Genomic DNA, 20862 nt, shown 5'->3' with positions numbered 1-20862 from the left:
TGGAGGGAATTGAAGACGTGCAATGATTTTAAATTCAATGCATTGAGGATTGGAAACAAGTGTAAATCAGCAAGGTCAGGGGTGGTGGATGAGTGGGTTAGTGCAGGACAGGTTATGAGCAGTTGGATTTTGAAGAGTTGGTGTTTATGGAAGGTGCAGGACAGGAGGTCAGCAAGGAGAGTGTTGCAAAAATTAAGTCTATAGGTGAAAAAAGGATGGTTAAGAGTTTCAGTGGTAGGGGTGAGGCTGGGTGGTCTTACTGAGATGGAAGTGGTCTTGGTAATGAATTAGATGTAGGGCTTGAAACTCAACTGTGGATCGAAGGGGATGCCAAGGTTTCACATGGCCTGAGCAAGTGGCTGGGGAGGGGAATAGTGTTGGTGGGAGAAGAGCAGGGGCTGAAAAATAACGGCTTTGGTCCTCTTGGTGTTCAGTTGGAGGAGGTTTTGGCTCATCCTTGATTTACTATCAGACAATGCAGAGTGGTCATGAGGTGAGGAAGAGCCGAGTGTCATCAACATAACAATCTAGGCCTGGGCCCACAGAAAATATCACCAAGGAGCACCACATGGGTGAAGAAAAAGAAAGGGTCAGTAGCAGATACTTGGGGAGCTTCAAAGGAAACGATGCAAAGGCTGGAACAGATTCCATTACTGGAGATACCCTAGCTGCATCGAGACAGGCAGGAGTAGAACCAGATAAGAGCAGTCCCATGGAACAGTATAAGAGGAAGCGATTAAACAGAACATCATAGTCAACCATGTCACGTACAAGGGGATGGTGAGGATGACAAGCAGGAATAACGCACCCAAATTGCAATTACAGAGGATGCCAGTTGTGACTGGCCAGAGTTGTCCTAGTGCTGTGTGTGGGGCAGAAGCTGAATTGGAGGGATTTGAACAATACATTGTGGGAGAGGTGGGCATAGAACTGAAAGGTGTTGGTATGTGGAAGGACCTTATAAAGGAAAGTGGAGTTAGGGATTGGATTGCAGTTGAGGAGCATGAATGAGTCACATTGGGCTTCTTGAAGAGAGGGAAAAGAAGAGCGACAGCATCTGAGCAAAGGGAGTTATTAACAATGTCAGCTAGTAAAGGTAATTGAGTGATCAGGAGTTAGGGCTCAAGGAAAGAAGAGCTGGATCTTGTAGAGGACAGGCAGAGGGAGATGGGAAAGAGACTGCAGAATGCTGGAACAATGGTGCTGAATGAGAGAGGAGCTGAGCAGTTGTCAGGAGTGGGTGAGGAAGAGGGGGGAGGGGTGGAAGAATAGATGTAACTCTGCAGATGGGCTCAGTTTTTGAGAAATCCACATGCTCTTCACACTGGTTAGAGGTGAAGGGGGTAGGGAAAGGGGTTTGGCGAGGCAGTTCGTCATGAAGAAAGGGAGCCCTTCGTTGTCCCTTGCCCTCCAGGATAACCCTGGAGTAACAGAGTTTGGCTGAGGAGAGGGAGGAATGGAAGTCTTTAACATGGTTGAGCCAGACCTATGAATAAAGGACTAGACCATCTTGTATTAGGTGCACTCAAGTTTGCAGCTCTCTGAGTTAATGGAGTGAGGATGGAAGCTATCTTGGGAGAGTGGCAGATATTATTGTATAGTTCATAAACTTACTGTAGGATGATTTTCCCCAAACAACCAACACCAACTGCAAAGTAGCATTTACTCACCCTTTCTTGCATTTCTTATAGACCTTTGCAATTTTCTCAAGGGGTACTTCATATTTTTCTGAAATCTAGAATAACAGACCAAACAGTCAAGCTGGTCCTTTTATAATCAGTTGCAATCTCACAGAATTATACAGCACAGAAAGGCACCATTCAGCCCATTGTACCTGTGCTGGCTCTTAGAAAAAACTCTCCAATTAGTCCCACTCCCCTGCTCTTTCCCCACAGCCCTGTAAATCTTTCCTTTTCAAGTATATATACAATTCCCTTTTGAAAGTTACTACTGAATCTGCTTCCACCGCCCATTCAGACAGTGCATTCCAGATCAGAATAGCTCACTGCGTCAAATAAATTGTCAGCTCCTCCTGGTTCTTTTGCCAATGATCTTAAATCTGTGTACTCATGATCCTCCTGCCAGTGAAACAGTTTCTCTCGATCTACTCTATCGAAATTCCTCATAATTTTGAGCACCTCTATTAAATCTCCCCTTAACTTTCTCTGCCCTAAGGAGAATAATCTCATCTTCTGCAATCTCTCCACATAACTGAAGTTCCTCATCCCTGGGACCATTCGAGTAAATCTCCGCTGCACTCTCTTCAAGGTCTTGAAATCCTTCCGAAAGTGCACTGTCCAGAATTGGACACAATACACCAGCTGAGGCCTAACCAGTGATTTATACAGATTTACCATAACTTCCTAGCTTTTGAACTCCATGCCTCTATTTATAAAGCCAAGGATCCCATATGCTGTTTTAACCACCTTATCGACTTGTATGTGAACTCCCAGGTTTCTGTTCCTGCACTCCTTTTAAAATTGTACCATTTTGTTTATATTGCCTTTCCTCATTCTTCCTTCCAAACTGCAACACTTCACACTTCTCTGCATTAAATTTCATCTGCCACGTGTCTGCCTATTTCACCAGTCTGTTCTCCTCAAGTCTGCTACTATCCTCTTCACTGTTTACTATATTTCCAAGTTTTGTTTCATTGGCAAATATTGAAATAGGTCTTTAGTCTATATACAGATAAACATGTAGTGAGAGGAATTTAATCCTCGTACGTGTGAATACATTGATTATATGAAGAAAAACTCATAAAACACTGATGTTCAACACTAGAGGTGGCTAATGGCAATTACTATATTATAATTTAAGCCTTGATGCCCCCTCCTGTGTGGTTAGTTCAGAGGTATATGAAGAACCTGAACTCAGCCAGTAAGTGCATCACAAGTGACTTCGTCAATGCTGAGCTTGAGACAGTAAAAGGAAATGACAGAGCTTTCAGTTTTAGATGCTGTGCTTTCTCAGCTTTTTATGTTTTTATTAATTATGTCATGTTTATTAGTCCTTTTTGAAATATATGGAAATCTCCTCACAGTTTTAAATTATTGTTTTCCTTCTGTCAGCAGCTAGGAAGATGGTCACTAACATAAAGAAAGCACGATTCCGTTCAGTACCTGTAATAACTATATTTTACGAAATATATATATTCTTAAAAAATAAAATCTGTGGACACAGCAAGCACTGCAGCATCATCTGCTACCAGTGGGCCACTAAGGATCCCTCTAAAAATACAGAAGTGAGAAATATCCACATTGTGACCTGTATTTACTGTGTAGATGGAATAATCAGAATAAGAGAAAGTTATAAGATGCCAAAACACATTAAATGGGCTAGAATTTCCACTCCATGTCCGGCAGTTTTCTCGGCGGTTCTGCTCGTTTTTGGCGGGACACCACCCAGCACAAATTTCCCCTCCATTTCTGAGAGTTCCGCCAGCGTTTTCAAAATAAATATCGCTGGGGAATGCACCGCTGGTACCGCCAAAAATACCGCTACCGCCCAAATTTGGGCTCGGCGGTGACCCATAGGTAAAATCGAAAAAACTGCCCACAAAAAAGCAGCTGGAGCTGGGCGGTAGGTAAGTAGCCCTGCAAAGAAAGACAAGTTAAAGTGTTCTTTATAAATTATTTTAAAATTCTTTTACAGCAATTAACTTAAAAAGAGTCTTGAGAATGTTTTCTGATTTTTTAATTTTTTGTTTCTTGGAAAAAATATTTTTTCTATTTTCCCCCTCCCTAGGCCCAACTGCAGCCTTGGTCTAAATTTGAGTAATTACCATCCGCTTTGATTAAGAACCGTCCAATTTGCCCAGGATCGCGTTTAATCGGCGAGAATCTGCGTGTAAGATCCATTTTCTCGCCGGGCGGTATTTTTTCCCTTTTTTTGTGCAATTTTTCGCCGGTGTTAATTTAAGAATCTGAGCGATCTTTTTGGGCGTCAATCCGGCAGTGGTGGGTTTTATGGAAATTCTAGCCCACAGTTTTCAGAACCAGTTTTCTTTTACTTACTGCCTCCATTAGGCCTTTCAGCGAAGGAGTTTTCAACATTAATGCATCAAACACTTCTTCACATTCCTTCCTGACGTAAAGCAAAACTGAAAAGAGACAGTTAGAATCTGAATGTAAAGTAAAACACAGATCGACCTTCCAGACATTTGTGATCCCTTCCTTCTCTGGCTCTGTAACTAAAGCACTATAGCTTGATACAGCATAGTCTATATATTTTTTTGACGAGTTTGGAATCTAAAGGGACTTGGACTTGTTAAAAGTATCAGAATTTTAGGATATCTGCGTAGGATACAAGCAGCAAATAACTCACTTTTTCACGGTTGTCACACGTGAGATTTTGACAGAGCCAAAGTGGATGTTCTACATCAATAGGAAACTACTGTTAATCTGGCCAACTAAACAACTGAAATGAGTGAAGGTCGTATAGTTTGGAACTTTCCACTGTCCAGGTTTCTGGGCCAATGCTGGATCCAGTCTCCATAGCTGTGCTTGTCAGCATAGTGTTTGTGAACAGAGTTTAGATGCATACTTACAAAAGTACACTGCACCCGTGCCAGTTGTTCTTTGTTCACCATTGCGCTGCCAGCAACTAATATCAACAAATAACAGTGATTATATGAAGGGAGCTTGAATCTACTTTCATGTGGTGCATGAACTTTAGTCTGTTGATGGCTAGAACTGCTCCACGTCACATGTTGGAAAACACTTCTGGGATAATGCTTCATCTCTCATCTGTGGTGTAATACTGAACAAACTACCCTGAACACATGTACAACCTCCAACGGAAAATCAAAGATGTTACTTTAAAATGACATATATACATAATCTGGGCCCAGCTATCTGACAGATCGTCCTAACTGTTTCTGATCATCTAATAAATGAATCAAATAGTAAACGAGGAGATTGATTGTTTTTCAAGGTTAAGCAGAAAACCCCATGCAAACAAAAAACAAACAGTTGCCTGATCTAGTCTTTCATTTTTCAAATTTATTTTATCCATTTTTTTCTTTGCATCTTTAGCTCCAAAGCAGCCCAAATTCTTCAACCCACGCTCCACGCGGGTACATCATCTTCATAGGAAATTGAGGAAGACTTGTTTCCACTCTAAAAGTGAGTACTTAGGTGACTGAACAGTCCAATACGGGAATTACAGTCTCTGTCACAGGTGGGACAGACAGTCATTGAAGGAAAGGGTGGGTGGGACTGGTTTGCCGCACGCTCCTTCCACTGCCTGCGCTTGTTTTCTGCATGCTCTCGGCGACAAGACTCGAGGGCAGGATCGAATGACTCAATATATTCCTGGTGCACTATGCTCTGTGCTGGGAGGAGTAAGACTATATTCTGTCCCTTAAATTTATGATTACTAATAGAAACACCAGAGGTATTTGATCCCAGAGTCAGGTGATATACATGAAGCAACAGGTTACAGCTGCATCTCTTCTTGGTGAAAAACAATGTGTGGGATCTTCCTATGCCATTCCTGCAGTACTGGGTGTGGGCAGCAGAAGAAAATGGGCTGGAGATCCGTTACTTTGGATCCCCGACCATTTTTGTGTGCATTACATTTTTTAGTGTCTGCATGGCTGCACGCAATGGAAGTACTCCACCAAATGTGGGCAGGTGCATTCCGACGAGGCAGTGCTGATGGAGTGATCTTATATTTTGCACCATTATCACTTTGGCAAGCATAGCAACATAGAAAATAGGTGCAGGAGTAGGCCATTCACCCCTTCGAGGCTGCACCACCATTCAATATGTTCATGGCTGATCATTCAACTTCAGTACCCCATTCCTGCTTTCCCTCCATACCCCTTGATCCCTTTAGCCATAAGGGCCATATCTAACTCCCTTTTGAATATATCTAATGAATTGGCCTCAACGACTTTCTGTGGTAGAGAATTCTACAGGTTCACAATTCTCTGCGTGAAGAAGTTTCTCCTCATCTCGGTCCTAAATGGCCTACCCCTTATCCTTAGACTGTGTCCCCTGGTTCTGGACTTCCTCAACATCGGGAACATTCTTCCTGTATCTAACCTATCCAATCCCATGAGAATTTTATATGTTTCTATGTGGTCCACTCTCATTCTTCTAAATTCCAGTGAATATAAGCCTAGTCGATCCAGTCTTTCTTCATATGTCAGTTCTGCCATCCCGGGAATCAGTCTGGTGAACCTTCGCTGCACTCCCTCAATAGTAAGAATGTCCTTCCTCAGATTACGAGACCAAAACTGTCCACGATATTCAAGGTGTGGCCTTACTAAGGCCCTGTACAACTGCAGTAAGACCTCCCTGCTCCTATACTCAAATCCTCTAACTATGAAGGCCAACATGCCATTTGCCTTCTTCACTGCCTGCTGTACCTGCATGCCAACTTTCAATGACTGATGCACCATGACACCCAGGTCTCGTTTCATCTCCCCTTTTCCTAAACTGTCACCAAGTCCAACTGTGGCAACTACAGAGAAATTTTCCTGTTATCAGCCACTGGGAAAGTTGTCGCTAGAGTTCTCCTTAACCGTCTTTTCCCCGTAGCTGAGGAGCTCCTCCCAGAGTCACAGTGTGGATTTCGTCCCCTACGGGGCACAACGGACATGATTTTTGCAGCGCGACAGCTGCAGGGAACAGCACCAGCCCTTATACATGGCCTTCTTCGACCTTACAAAGGCCTTTGACACTATCAACCGCGAAGGTCTATGGAACGTTCTCCTCAGTTTTGGATGCCCCCAAATGTTCGTCACCATTCTCCGCCTGCTCCACGACGACATGCAGGCCGTGATCCTTACCAACGGATCCATCACAGACCCAATTCACATCCGGATCGGGGTCAAACAGGGCTGCGTCATCGCCCCAACCCTCTTCTCAATCTTACTCGCTGCCATGCTCCACCTCACAGTCAACAAGCTCCCCGCTGGAATGGAACTAAACTACAGAACCAGTGGGAACCTGTTCAACCTTTGCCATCTCCAGGCCAGGTCCAAGACCACCCCAATCTCTGTCGTCGAGCTACAGTACGCGGACGACGCCAGGACATAGTCGACGTATTTACTGAGGCGTACGAAAGCATGGGCCTTACGCTAAACATCCGTAAGACAAAGGTCCTCCACCAGCCTATCCTCACCGCACAGCACTGCCCCCCAGTCATCAAGATCCACGGCGCGGCCCTGGACAACGTGGACCATTTCCCATACCTCGGGAGCCTCTTATCAACAAGAGCAGACATTGACGATGAGATTCAACATCGCCTCCAGTGCGGCAGTGTAGCCTTCGGCTGCCTGAGGAAAAGAGTGTTTGAAGACCAAGCCCTCAAAACTGTCACCAAGCTCATGGTCTACAGGGCTGGAGTAACCCGCCCTCCTGTATGGTTCAGAGACATGGACCATGTACACTAGACACCTCAAGTCGCTGGAAAAATACCACCAACGATGTCTCCGCAAGATCCTACAAATCCCCTGGGAGGACAGACGCACCAACATTAGCGTCCTCGACCAGGCCAACATCCCCAGCATTGAAGCACTGATCATACTTGATCAGCTCTGCTGGGCAGGCCACATTGTCCACATGCCAGACATGAGACTTACAAAGCAAGCGCTCTACTCGGAACTCCTTCACAGCAAGTGAGTCAAAGGTGGGCAGAGGAAACGTTACAAGGACACCCTCAAAGCCTCCCTGATAAAATGCGACATCACCACTGATACCTGGGAGTCCCTGGCCAAAGACTGCCCTAAGTGGAGGAAGTGCATCCGGGAGGGCACTGAGCACCTCGAGTCTCATCACAGAGAGCACGCAGATATCAAGCGCAGGCAGCGGAAAGAGCGTGTGGCAAACCAGTCCCACCCACCCCTTCCCTCAACCACTATCTTTCCCCCCTGTGACAGGGACTGTGGTTCTCATATTGGATTGTACAGCCACCTAAGAACTCATGTTAAGAGTGTAAGCCAGTCTTCCTCAATTCCAAGGGACTGCCTATGATGATGATGAATGCTGGATGCGAGGAACACCAGCATTCAACAGGTACCCTACGTTGCATGGGGAGGCAGGATGGCAAAAACATTTAAATGAGCCAAGACAGCAGCATAAGACGATATCGACAGCACAAAATGGTAGTTTATCATTAGATTTTGCCACTTCGTCAGTGTCAGAATTTAAAAAAAAAATCTTCAATGCTTAGCTCCTTTAAGCTGCTGCAAGCATCCGTCTCCTGCAGCAGAAGACATTCCACCCACCCCTTCACCTCAAGCAGCCAGCTCTCATCTGCAGGCGTGAATAACTCCAGGAGCCTGTGAATGGATCTGACCCAGGAAATTCACCAGTCTGCCTGATCAGACTTCTAGCACCAGGGCCACCAGAAAGTAACAGTCCGGCCATCAAATTTTCAGTGCCCTAGAAGTTACTTTCAGTGTTAAGACATTTCAGTTTAATGAGGCAAGGAAATCAGGAGTGCTTATTTCCCCAAGTATTTAGATTTTTTTTCTCAAATTGGTCTAAAGGCAGACAGGCTTCTGACCACAAACATGCATAACATGGGCGTCGGTACAGTTTAGCTTATTGTTGCTGGCACACTTGGTGTTAATTGCATCATTCTGACCACCCACATAAACTGAGCATTGCAGCACAGCCAACGGATCGGCTGTGGAGGTTAATAAGGAAACTGCAGCTCTTTGCGGAGTTTCAGCAAACACAATGTGCACTGCAGTGGGGTTTGATTTCAGTCCTAGCACACAACTTATCTGAGGAGCTTCAGTAAGGACAGGAAAGGTAAAAACAAAAATAATGGCAAAGAATTGTCAGATCAATGATCGGATTTTAATCACAACTCTCACCAACTTTTGAAAAAGGTTCTATGCAAGACTATTTAGCTTCGAGGATATAAAGGAAGGGCTCAAAAGGCCAGTAAAATGGGATATGGAGAACTAAATTGAAATAAAAAGTTACACATCAATGTGTTAAAGGAACTGCTCACACCCAGGTCGGGTTGAGGCTTCATACTCTGGGCTGTACTGTTCAGTCCATCAGGCAACACTCAATGAATAGTTTTCACAAAACTACTTTTGTTCCTTATATGGGTATCCAAGAACAAGCAACAATCATCTACTCACCAGAACAAAGTACATTTTAAGTAATTAAGACATCAAGGCCTAGAAATTTGTCTCGGGCAGTGACGCAAAATGGACGGTATCAGACCGGCCGCCCAATATACGCAGTGCCTGATATTCAGCTCTACTGCAATCAATGACACTGAATATCAGGCGCTGGGTATAACAGGCGGCTGATCCGATATCGCACGTATTTCACTATCGCCCGAGACAAATTTCCAGGTCTAAGAATTCCTGGCTAAATATGACTATATTGGATTTTCACACCGGAGAACCATCCTTTGATGTTACTACCTTTGTCTCTTTCCTAAATCTTCTACCCCTATTTTAGCCCTGCCCCTGCATCACACCGAATCTGAATACTCTCCCTCTCACTAAGCAGGGCTTCTTGTAGCACAGCAATGTAGCAGCCATTGTGCATGCAATCTATTACAATATTATTTCTCCCAATCAAATGATTTATTGCTTTCACAGCAAAAAATTTAATTTAAGTTTTGCTTGCTTCAGCTCACCCATGGGAAATTATCTAATGGATCTCAATTGGTAGTGCAACTGATGCTCTTTAACCTCACAAATTAATTAAATCACATTCCAGCCACCTATTTGTGGCATTCCTGAATAATTTCTTAGTATGAATAGAAAGTTTCTAAACAGGAAAAGATTGGTGCAACAAGCCTTGTGACAAGTGGTTAGAATGCCAGTGAGGAAACAGTCAGCACCCCCACCTGGGCTGCAACCCCAAGAGTCTCAGCGAGGCTCTCATAGCAATATGACAATCATTCTCCCTTGTTCCTACGGTGTTTGGAGTTGAAAGTATGTCCCGGAGTTGAAAGTGTGTCCTGGAGTTGTCCCCTCTGCTCTACTATTGTCAGGATGGCCTTTTATACAAGGCAAAAGGGGAGTATAATGGAGGACTGGTTGTCAGACAGGAAGCAAAGAGTAGGAGTAAACGGGTACTTTTCAGAATGGCAGGCAGTGACTAGTGGAGTGCCGCAAGGTTCTGTGCTGGGGCCCCAGCTGTTTACATTGTACATTAATGATTTAGACGAGGGGATTAAATGCAGTATCTCCAAATTTGCGGATGATACTAAGTTGGGTGGCAGTGTGAGCTGCGAGGAGGATGCTATGAGGCTGCAGAGTGACTTGGATAGGTTAGGTGAGTGGGCAAATGCATGGCAGATGAAGTATAATGTGGATAAATGTGAGGTTATCCACTTTGGTGGTAAAAACAGAGAGACAGACTATTATCTGAATGGTGACAGATTAGGAAAAGGGAAGGTGCAACGAGACCTGGGTGTCATGGTACATCAGTCATTGAAGGTTGGCATGCAGGTACAGCAGGCGGTTAAGAAAGCAAATGGCATGTTGGCCTTCATAGCGAGGGGATTTGAATACAGGGGCAGGGAGGTGTTGCTACAGTTGTACAGGGCCTTGGTGAGGCCACACCTGGAGTATTGTGTACAGTTTTGGTCTCCTAACTTGAGGAAGGACATTCTTGCTATTGAGGGAGTGCAGCGAAGGTTCACCAGACTGATTCCCGGGATGGCGGGACTGACCTATCAAGAAAGATTGGATCAACTGGGCTTGTATTCACTGGAGTTCAGAAGAATGAGAGGGGACCTCATAGAAACGTTTAAAATTCTGATGGGTTTAGACAGGTTAGATGCAGAAAGAATGTTCCCAATGTTGGGGAAGTCCAGAACCAGGGGTCACAGTCTGAGGATAAGGGGTAAGACATTTAGGACCGAGATGAGGAGAAACTTCTTCGCCCAGAGAGTGGTGAACCTGTGGAATTCTCTACCACAGAAAGTTGTTGAGGCCAATTCACTAAATATATTCAAAAGGGAGTTAGATGAAGTCCTTACTACTCGGGGGATCAAGGGTTATGGCGAGAAAGCAGGAAGGGGGTACTGAAGTTTCATGTTCAGCCATGAACTCATTGAATGGCGGTGCAGGCTAGAAGGGCTGAATGGCCTGCTCCTGCACCTATTTTCTATGTTTCTATGTTTTTCCAACAAAACAAATCCTCCCATTGTGCATCAAAGCAAAGAGCATAATAAAATGTGAAACATACAGCCGGCAATAGTGGGACGAAGGGAAGGGAGTTCCACAAAAGGCCAGAGTCAGAAGAACGAAGCGTTTGTAAGGTGGGTGCAGGGCAGGAGGAGGTTACAGCGATAGGGAGGGGTGAAGGATTTCAACATGAGGATGGGGATTTGAAATTCGAAGCATTGGGGGACCAGGAGACATTGCCGATATCACGGTGTCATTTCAAACCCATAGAATTTTTTTTTAAAAAGAGTGAAACCAAACAAATTACATCTCAAACCAAAACAGGTCACGTTATTTATTCTTGGAAGTCATGTTCTTTTTCCCCAAAACTATTTTTAGTTCACATGGACTACACAAAGTTGGTACAGTTGCGACTTCTACCATTTCGCAATGACATTTTTGATGAAATAACATCTACTCCATATCTCCAGTCCACCAGAAACATTTACCTTTCTTTGGTTCTTCTATCCTGAGGATCTTACAGGGTGAACCAAACTCTTCATCAGGCAGGTACGACAGCCTCTTTATCCCTGATCTGAAAGATTAATTGCAGAAAAAGGTTAGTAAAGACAAACGTAGGTCCCCTGCAGTCAGAATCAGGGGAAGTCATAACGGGGAACAAAGAAATGGCGGACCAATTGAACAAGTACTTTGGTTCGGTATTCACTGAGGAGGACACAAACAACCTTCCGGATATAAAAGGGGTCGGAGGGTCTAGTAAGGAGGAGGAACTGAGGGAAATCCTTATTAGTCGGGAAATTGTGTTGGGGAAATTGATGGGATTGAAGGCCGATAAATCCCCAGGGCCTGATGGACTGCATCCCAGAGTACTTAAGGAGGTGGCCTTGGAAATAGCGGATGCGTTGACAGTCATTTTCCAACATTCCATTGACTCTGGATCAGTTCCTATGGAGTGGAGGGTAGCCAATGTAACCCCACTTTTTTAAAAAGGAGGAAGAGATAACAGGGAATTATAGACCGGTCAGCCTGACATCGGTAGTTGGTAAAATGATGGAATCAATTATTAAGGATGTCATAGCAGCGCATTTGGAAAGAAGTGACATGATAGGTCCAAGTCAGCATGGATTTGTGAAAGGGAAATCATGCTTGACAAATCTTCTGGAATTTTTTGAGGATGTTTCCAGTAGAGTGGACAAGGGAGAACCAATTGATGTGGCATATTTGGACTTTCAGAAGGCTTTCGACAAGGTCCCACACAAGAGATTAATGTGCAAAGTTAAAGCACATGGGATTGGGGGTAGTGTGCTGACATGGATTGAGAACTGGTTGTCAGACAGGAAGCAAAGAGTAGGAGTAAATGGGGACTTTTCAGAATGGCAGGCAGTGACTAGTGGGGTACCGCAAGGTTCTGTGCTGGGGCCCCAGCTGTTTACACTGTATATTAATGATTTAGACGAGGGGATTAAATGTAGTATCTCCAAATTTGCGGATGACACTAAGTTGGGTGACAGTATGAGCTGCGAGGAGGATGCTATGAGGCTGCAGAGCGACTTGGATAGGTTAGGTGAGTGGGCAAATGCATGGCAGATGAAGTATAATGTGGATAAATGTGAGGTTATCCACTTTGGTGGTAAAAACAGAGAGACAGACTATTATCTGAATGGTGACAGATTAGGAAAAGGGGAGGTGCAACGAGACCTGGGTGTCATGGTACATCAGTCATTGAAGGTTGGCATGCAGGTACAGCAGGCGGTTAAGAAAGCAAATGGCATGTTGGCCTGCATAGTGAGGGGATTTGAGTACAGGGGCAGGGAGGTGTTGCTACAGTTGTACAGGGCCTTGGTGAGGCCACACCTGGAGTATTGTGTACAGTTTTGGTTTCCTAACCTGAGGAAGGACATTCTTGCTATTGAGGGAGTGCAGCGAAGGTTCACCAGACTGATTCCCGGGATGGCGGGACTGACCTATCAAGAAAGACTGGATCAACTGGGCTTGTATTCACTGGAGTTCAGAAGAATGAGAGGGGACCTCATAGAAACGTTTAAAATTCTGACGGGGTTCGACAGGTTAGATGCAGGAAGAATGTTCCCAATGTTGGGGAAGTCCAGAACCAGGGGACACAGTCTAAGGATAAGGGGTAAGCCATTTAGGACCGAGATGAGGAGGAATTTCTTCACCCGGAGAGTGGTGAACCTGTGGAATTCTCTACCACAGAAAGTTGTTGAGGCCAATTCACTAAATATATTCAAAAAGGAGTTAGATGTAGTCCTTACTACTAGGGGAATCAAGGGGTATGGTGAGAAAGCAGGAATGGGGTACTGAAGTTGAATGTTCAGCCATGAACTCATTGAATGGCGGTGCAGGCTAGAAGGGCCGAATGGCCTAATCCTGCACCTATTTTCTATGTTTCTATGTACTGTTCAGAAGACCAGTGTAGTGGTATATTGCTAATCATTAGGAATTAAATGCACAATTTTCTGAAAAAAACATTTTCTGCATTTTCCCCTTATGGATTGCCAAAGTTGCAGTTTTCATTGTTTACAAAGAGGTCGTTGAAATTGTGAAAATTGCAGATTTGTTGAAAATCGATCACAAATGGGATATGTATGTGCACTGTCATCTCGGGCACTCTAAAAGGATCGGGACTGATACTATTTGGTACAGTAAACAGAGGTTGGATTTTCATGGCGATAGATCTAAAGGAGATGCATGTTTGATACAATAGATGTTTCAAATACTGTTAAGAATCCAAGTTGGCCTTGACCCACTTGAAACTAAGTCTCTTTGATGCTCTGACCCTCCCTGTCTCTTCGGTTCAGCTTTACTTCTGAATTTGTACCTACAAATACATTCAGTACTACAAGTCTCCCATAGCCAGCTTCATCCTCCATAAACTGCTTTGTCCTGTTCACCTTTGGCCATTGAATGTGGACCCACATAAACACTGAGGAGTAAAAAGAGGCTAAAGTACTCAGCAGAGGTGGGAGTTGGCTTTGGTATTGGCAGTGTTGGTGGAGAAGGCAACCACTTCTCAAACCATCTGAGATGTCAGAAACACCCAGTGGGCAGAAGATTGCTACTGCTCCAAGAATAACAGCTGCTTCGGTCAGGCTACCAGTAATGTTACCACACAGAGAAACACTGGGTGTGGGCAGGAAGGTCAGCCCCCTACTGGCAGTCTTAGTAATAGCTTCTTATTTACAGGGCGAGTAAGTAGTGGAAAGTTATACACTTGGCAATTTTAATGTTAGCATCAGGTGGAAAAGTGATTGCACCGATTACAATCAGCAGAAATATCTAGCCTATTACATAGTGAAATAAGGGAATAAACTGCAGAGTGAGAGTGCATGTCCACTCTGTATTGAGATTAGTCCTCATAGTAGTAGGGAAATGTAACTATTAATCAGGATTATGTGAAGGGCTTTATCTTCTCAAGCATTACGCTGTAAACGCATCTCTTGTATTTAAAATCACAAAGTATTTAGGATAAAGCAGAAAGAAGGAAACTCAAGAGACAACAGCGTGGATAATTCAAATCAATGAGGATAATAGACTTGTAAGGTTTCTATACAGCTACTATTCCTATAAGATATTTTATTTTATCAAACCACTACTGCCCTCCCCAACCATTTGCCCCTGCCAACTCCTGCCCTGCCTCCCCTACCCCTGCCCTGTCCCCATCTCCTGCCCTCCCCCTTCTCCTGCCTCTGTCATACCAACCAACAAAAAGTCAAACAAATAATTCATTTGGCTTTCCTGTTTCTCAGTTATTTTCTCTTTCCAGTGAATAAAAGAGTTTAAGAAGAGCTCATAGCCCTGGTATATTGCATGTTTCGCTGGTAACTTTCTGAAATAAAATCTAACCAGTTTCTGTAGTTCCAGATGTACGATCAGCATGAAAAATATAGAAGATACAGGTATAAATTTTCAACAGATTGCAATGCCAGTTAATAGGTAAAATATTCTTGCATCTTTAAACCAGTGTCATGAATAAAACCTCTTTGTACAAATGCGCAAATAAATACAATTAAACAGAACAAGCTAATTAAAAGTGAAGGGTTACACATATAGGGCTCAAATTTGGCCCCTGCCATTTTTCGGCGCACTATCTTATTTTCTAGGATGAGAAGTGCACTGGAAAAAATCCTCCCGACTTTGTACGCTGTCCGGCCTCTCCCAGATCCTCGCGTAGCGTGGCCAGTCGATTCGGGGGCGGAGTTAGGGCCCTGCGCCAAAAACAGTGCCGGCTGCTCTCCACATGCGCATTGGAGTGTGCGCGCATACACAGTAGCTCCTCGCCCCCTCAGCATCTGTGCGCGCGTCCTGCCCCTATCCCAGGCCGAGTGGCCTCCCCCACAGGCCAGCCCGATGCCTTCCCGGGCTGAAGATTGACAGTCTGGCTTCAGGTCGGGGGGGGGGGGGGGGAATGCTGGATAGAAGGCCACAACAAGCAGGTTGGTGTGGGGCCCAAGCCGGGGTTGCAGGGATGGGTGGGGGAGGGGGAGGGGAGTTTTGATCCCCGGGGGTGGGGAAATTCCGAACCTCAGGGTGGTTTCGATCACTGACCCCATGGGGGTAGGGGGTTCCGATCCCGTGGGCAGTCTGATCCTCGACCTCTAGGGGAGATCTGATCCCCAGATATGTCCGATCTCTGACCCCAGGTGCTGTTCTGATCCTAGAGGGTCTGATCCCCGACTCCAGGAGGTAGAGTTGTTTGTAAGGGGTGGGCTGATGGTGGGTGAGCTTAGGCGACTGGGAGAACATAAGAATTATGAGCAGGAGTACTTCTAATTTTCATTTGGATATTTTGAAAAAATTAAGTATGTTTTGTCTCTTTACTTCTTTTATTTTTGTAGTTTACGCTTCCATGAATGCTTCTGTTGTATAGTAAATTAACTTTGAAGTTTGTCATATGATATCCTGTATAGCTGTTTGATCCTATTCACATTCTTTAGTCAAGTCATTAAGTTCTGCTGGCCTCCGATGTACCTACCTGCGCTGATTTCTTAACTCTCCGCAAGGGTTTTCACAAGCGGCCACATATGCTGGCCTAAGTTAGTTTGGAGTAACTATTAGCTGGCCAAAGTGGCCTAAGTGGCCAAAACGGGCATAGGTGGCTGGTAACGCCCCTTTTGAAAAAAATAAAACTAAACTAAAAAAATCATAACTAACTCACTTACACTGGCGCAAATTGAATGTGCAAAATGTGGATTTTTAAGATACTCCAGAAAAATCAAGTTGCTCCAAAAAAATGGAGCAACTCCTGGCCAATTTTGAGCTCATTATTACTATTATTAATATTTGTGGAGGTGGAAATTTAAAAAACTGGATGTCATAAAAAGGATATAGTCATCATAAAATTATTGGGCAAACCTGATGGTCTGCACTGCTCATGTTCCACCTGAACTGCAATACAATCACATTTTAACTTCGTCCTTCCAATTTTCCCCCGTTTTTATTTCTCTTCTATCCTGCGGGAAGCACTGACTCAGACTGGGCGGCAACAATAACTTGTATATATATAGCACCTTAAACATAGTAAAACGTCCCAAGGTGCTTCACAGGAGTATTATGAAACAAATAAATCGACACCAAGCCACATAAGGAGAAATTCGGGCATGTGATCAAAGGCTTGGTCAAAGAGGTAGGTTTTACAGAGCATCTTGAAGGAGGAAAGAGAGGCGGAGTGGTTTAGGCAGGGAATTCCAGCACTTAGAGCCTAGGCAACAGAAGGCACGGCCACCAATGGTTGAGCGATTATAATCAGGGATGCTCAAGAGGGCAGAATTAGAGGTGCGCAGATATCTCGGGGGGGAGGCGGGGGAGGGGGAGGGGTTGTGGGGCTGGAGGAGATTACAGAGATAGGGAAAGGCAAGGCCATGGAGGGATTTGAGAACAAGGATGAGAATTTTGAAATTAAGGCATTGTTTAATCGGGAGCCAATGTGGGTCAGCGAGCACAAGGGTGATGGGTGGGCGGAACTTGGTGCGAGTTAGGACACAGGCATCCGAGTTTTGGATCACCTCCAATTTATGTAGGGTAGAATGTGGGTGGTCAGCCAGAAGTGCGTTGGAACAGTCAAGTCTAGAGGTAACAAAGACATGGATGAGGGTTTCAGCAGCAAATGAGCTGTGGCAAGGGCGGACACGAGCAATGTTACAGAGGTGGAAATAAGCGGTTTTAGTTATGCCACGGATATGTGGTTGGAAGCTCATTTCAGGGTCAAATATGACACCAAAGTTGCGAACAGTGTGGTTCAGCCTCAGACAGAAGTTGGGGAGAGGGATGGAGTCAGTGTCTAAGGAACGGAGTTTGTGGCGGGGACCGAAAACAATAGCTTCAGTCTTCCCAATATTTAATTGGAAAAAATTTCTGCTCATCCAGAACTGGATGTCAGACAAGCAGTTTGACAATTTAGAGACAGTGGAGGGGTCGAGAGAAGTGGTAGTGAGATAGAGCTGGGTGTCATCAGTGTACATATGGAAACTGATGCTGTATTTCTGGATGATGTCGCCAAGGGGCAACATGTAGATGAGAACCAGGAGGGGGCCAAGGATAAGTCCTTGGGGGATACCAGAGGTAATGATGCGGGAGCAGGAAGAGAATCCGTTGCAGGTGATTCTGACTACAATTAGATAGATAAGAATGGAACAGGCAAGTGCAGTCCCACCCAGCGGACGACAGATGAGAGGCGTTGGAGGAGGATGGAGTGGTCAACCGTGTCAAAGGCTGCAGACAAATCAAGAATGACGAGGAGGGATAATTTGCCTTTGTCACAGTCACAAAGGATGACTGGGTGAGAACAGGATCAGCCTTGGTTGTGATGCACTCCACAGTTGAATAGCCTGCCGACACTCATCGTGTGGGCTTACTAATGATGACTTTTCCGAGGTGCTGAAGGTTAGTTACCAGCTGGAACTATGATCTTGTACAGTCAGCACTTCAAGAGGAAAGGGAAGAAAATTGGATTTAAAGAAATCTCCGCTTTTTCTCACTCAACGTGGTTGTTGTTTAACCCACACTGTCAATCGTGCTGTTGACACTGACATCTTTATTGTATTGCAGTATAACTGGGCCACAAATAAACTACAATATAATGGAGAATAAAACATATGAAGAGTGAACTGAATATCAGCATAAATTTTGAAATGAATTGAAGAACAAACTTACCCTTCACCTTCTAGCTCATTGGCTCCAGCAGTGAATCCCTGTGAAAAGACACAGAATGCCATCACTAGTTAATCTGACTATAATAAAATCCCAATTGTCATAAAGCTTAATAACTTGGAGTATTTAATAACTTGGAGTATCCCTGCTTCAGTAATCTACCAACCAATCCTCAAGTTCAGAATTAACTAACTAATGGCCTTGGAGAGCTTAGGAGAATTTGAGGAGCAGAAAGCATCTGCTTGTATGTTCCTGCAATGAAGTATAAATAATTTCTGTAGTTCTAGAGGCAGATTTTCCTTTTTTGTGCTTGAGGGTATTGTATAAGATATAGGGGCTGAAATTGCTCCTTTCTATTGCTCCTTTCTGAATGCGGCAACCACGGGTGGATGCGGACTGGCCGTCTAGTCGCCACTGAGGGGCCGCCATTTTGGATATTGCCCTCCTTTATTTTTGGAATGGTGTAGGGGACTGCCCAGCCCATTTTCCCGCCGCGTCGTGCCTGGCCGACCCCTTACTGACCGGCGGCGACCCCCTTTCCGAAATTGCCCCATGGGAAATTGCCCCTATCCGGAATTGCCCCGAGGGAGCGGTGCCAGGGCCGGCCGGTGCCACTGACAGCTTTTTCTGTCGGTACCTTTTTTGTGGCTGGGCGGCGTGACGGCCTTTAAAGGGGACGTGGCGCTGCCGGCGACTCAATTTTACTTTTCATTGTCGGCTGACTGCCAGGCCGGGCCGACAATTATGCCTGCCGGTTCGGCCAGGCTGCCAACAGGCAGAATGGCACCCCCCCCCGCTGAAACCCTCCCTGGTGGCCCAGTGTTTGCCACTAAAGCGGCTGCAGAGTTCGCAGCGGCCCTCCCTTTTAACCGAAGGGGAGGGACGTTGTGACACGCCATCGCGATGACGTCATCAGCGCGGCGCTGATGACTTGGAGCGTCGGCTACTCCGCCACGCCCCCCCACTTCCGCCCCTCTCCCCACACCAACACCGCTCCGACTGGAGATCTAAGCCAAAGAGCTGAAAATCGCCGGAATATCCGCCCCATGCATTGGGGCAGACAGAGCACCGGAAAAAAAAAATCGGTAGGTGCACCCCATTTCAGGCGGATGGCAATTTCGGCCCCATAATCTCTTAAAATCACATCCAAATCCAACAATATCAAGAAAGTATTAATGGTGAACAATTTTTAACTAAAACAAAAAGGTGGGCCGTTGAAGTTGAACTCTCTTTTTCTGATGAAATAATTGGTTATACCCAACTGAAAAGGAAATGTCAGAAGCCATTCTGTTTTTCTTGAAAAGTAAATTACTTCTGTAGCATTATCAAGTAATGCATTCTGTTACTGCAATGCTAAAAGTGAAATCAGCTACAGCACAAATCATTCACAAAAACACAAAGAAGCTCATATCAAACTAAAGGTGAGACGTACAAGCACAGGTCGCTGCTGGACTTCAGGAATGAAGAGAACTGGCTGAATGATAAGGTCGAGAATTAACTTGAAGATAGTGGCCTCCGTCTGCTTGTAGCTGGGAATCAACGGTAACTTTGGGTCGTGCACTGCAAACAAAAATCACAAAATGGGAGTAAGAAGAAATGATTGTGCAATGACCAATGGTGATGAATTGCATTAGTTGGGGATTTGACCCAGTACATATTAAAGTGACATGGTTAGGTTGTTTTGAAAAAGATCAAAAAAATCAACCAGCAAGTTTTAAACTGACAGTCAAATTAAATGTTAGCTGCCTACAATTAAATGATCATTACTCAGAAGTTGGTTGTTTATAAGATTGTGTCTATAACAGTACTTTTAATAAATGATAGAGCAATGTCTTTATCCATTGGCATTGGACTATCACACTTCTGTTAACCTACAGTACAACAAATTCTCACTGGAACCCCCAAACTATACCTAATATTTATACAATAATCATCACAAGAAAGTATCTCAAAATTGATAATTTTTCCATAAGGCAAAGAAAGGGAAAGTATGTCTCAATGATCTCCTGAGCATAAGAAATAGGAGAAGGAGTAGGCCATTTGGCCCCTCGAGCCTGCTCCGCCATTTAATAAGATCGTGGCTGATCTGATCTTGGGCTCAGCTCCACTTCCATGCCTGCTCCTCAGAACCATTCACTCCCTTATTGCTCAAAAATCTGTCTAACTTAATCTTAAATATATTCAATGACCCAGCCTCCACAGCTCTCTGGGGCAGGGAATTCCACAGATTTACGACCCTCTGAGAAAATAAGTTCCTCCTTATCTTAATTCTAAATGGGCAACCCCTTATTCTGAAACTATGCCCCCAAGTTCTAGATTTCCCCATGAGGGGAAACATTCTCTCTGCATCTAACTTGTCGAACCCTCTCAGAATCTTATACGTTGCAATAAAATCACCTCTCATTCTTCTGAACTCCAATGAGTATAGGCCCAACCTGCTCAACCTTTCTTCATAAGTCAACCCTCCCATCTCAGAAATCAACCTAGTGAACCTTTTCTGAATTGTCTCCAATGCAAGTATATCCTTCCTTAAATACGGACACCAAAATTGTATGCAGTACTCTAGGTGTGGC

At 44.6% G+C, this 20862-nt stretch overlaps 1 protein-coding gene across 1 annotated transcript in view; it reads right to left on the bottom strand.

Moving 5' to 3' along the window:
- Positions 1–20862, bottom strand: part of grhl1 (grainyhead-like transcription factor 1) — a 95400-nt gene that overhangs the window by 1788 nt on the left and 72750 nt on the right. The window contains exons 10-15 of the mRNA XM_070884982.1: positions 20687–20688; positions 19722–19849; positions 18293–18330; positions 11611–11696; positions 4017–4102; positions 1671–1735 (exon numbers count right to left, since the gene is read on the bottom strand). Coding sequence (XP_070741083.1) covers positions 1671–1735; positions 4017–4102; positions 11611–11696; positions 18293–18330; positions 19722–19849; positions 20687–20688 — 405 coding nt within the window. The remainder of the gene's footprint in view (positions 1–1670; positions 1736–4016; positions 4103–11610; positions 11697–18292; positions 18331–19721; positions 19850–20686; positions 20689–20862) is intronic.

Source organism: Pristiophorus japonicus, chromosome 7 (assembly GCF_044704955.1).
Source record: "Pristiophorus japonicus isolate sPriJap1 chromosome 7, sPriJap1.hap1, whole genome shotgun sequence".
Lineage (NCBI taxonomy): Eukaryota > Metazoa > Chordata > Chondrichthyes > Pristiophoridae > Pristiophorus > Pristiophorus japonicus.
The sequence above is the reverse complement of the archived record's forward strand: the minus strand, read 5'-3'. Positions and strand labels throughout refer to the sequence as shown.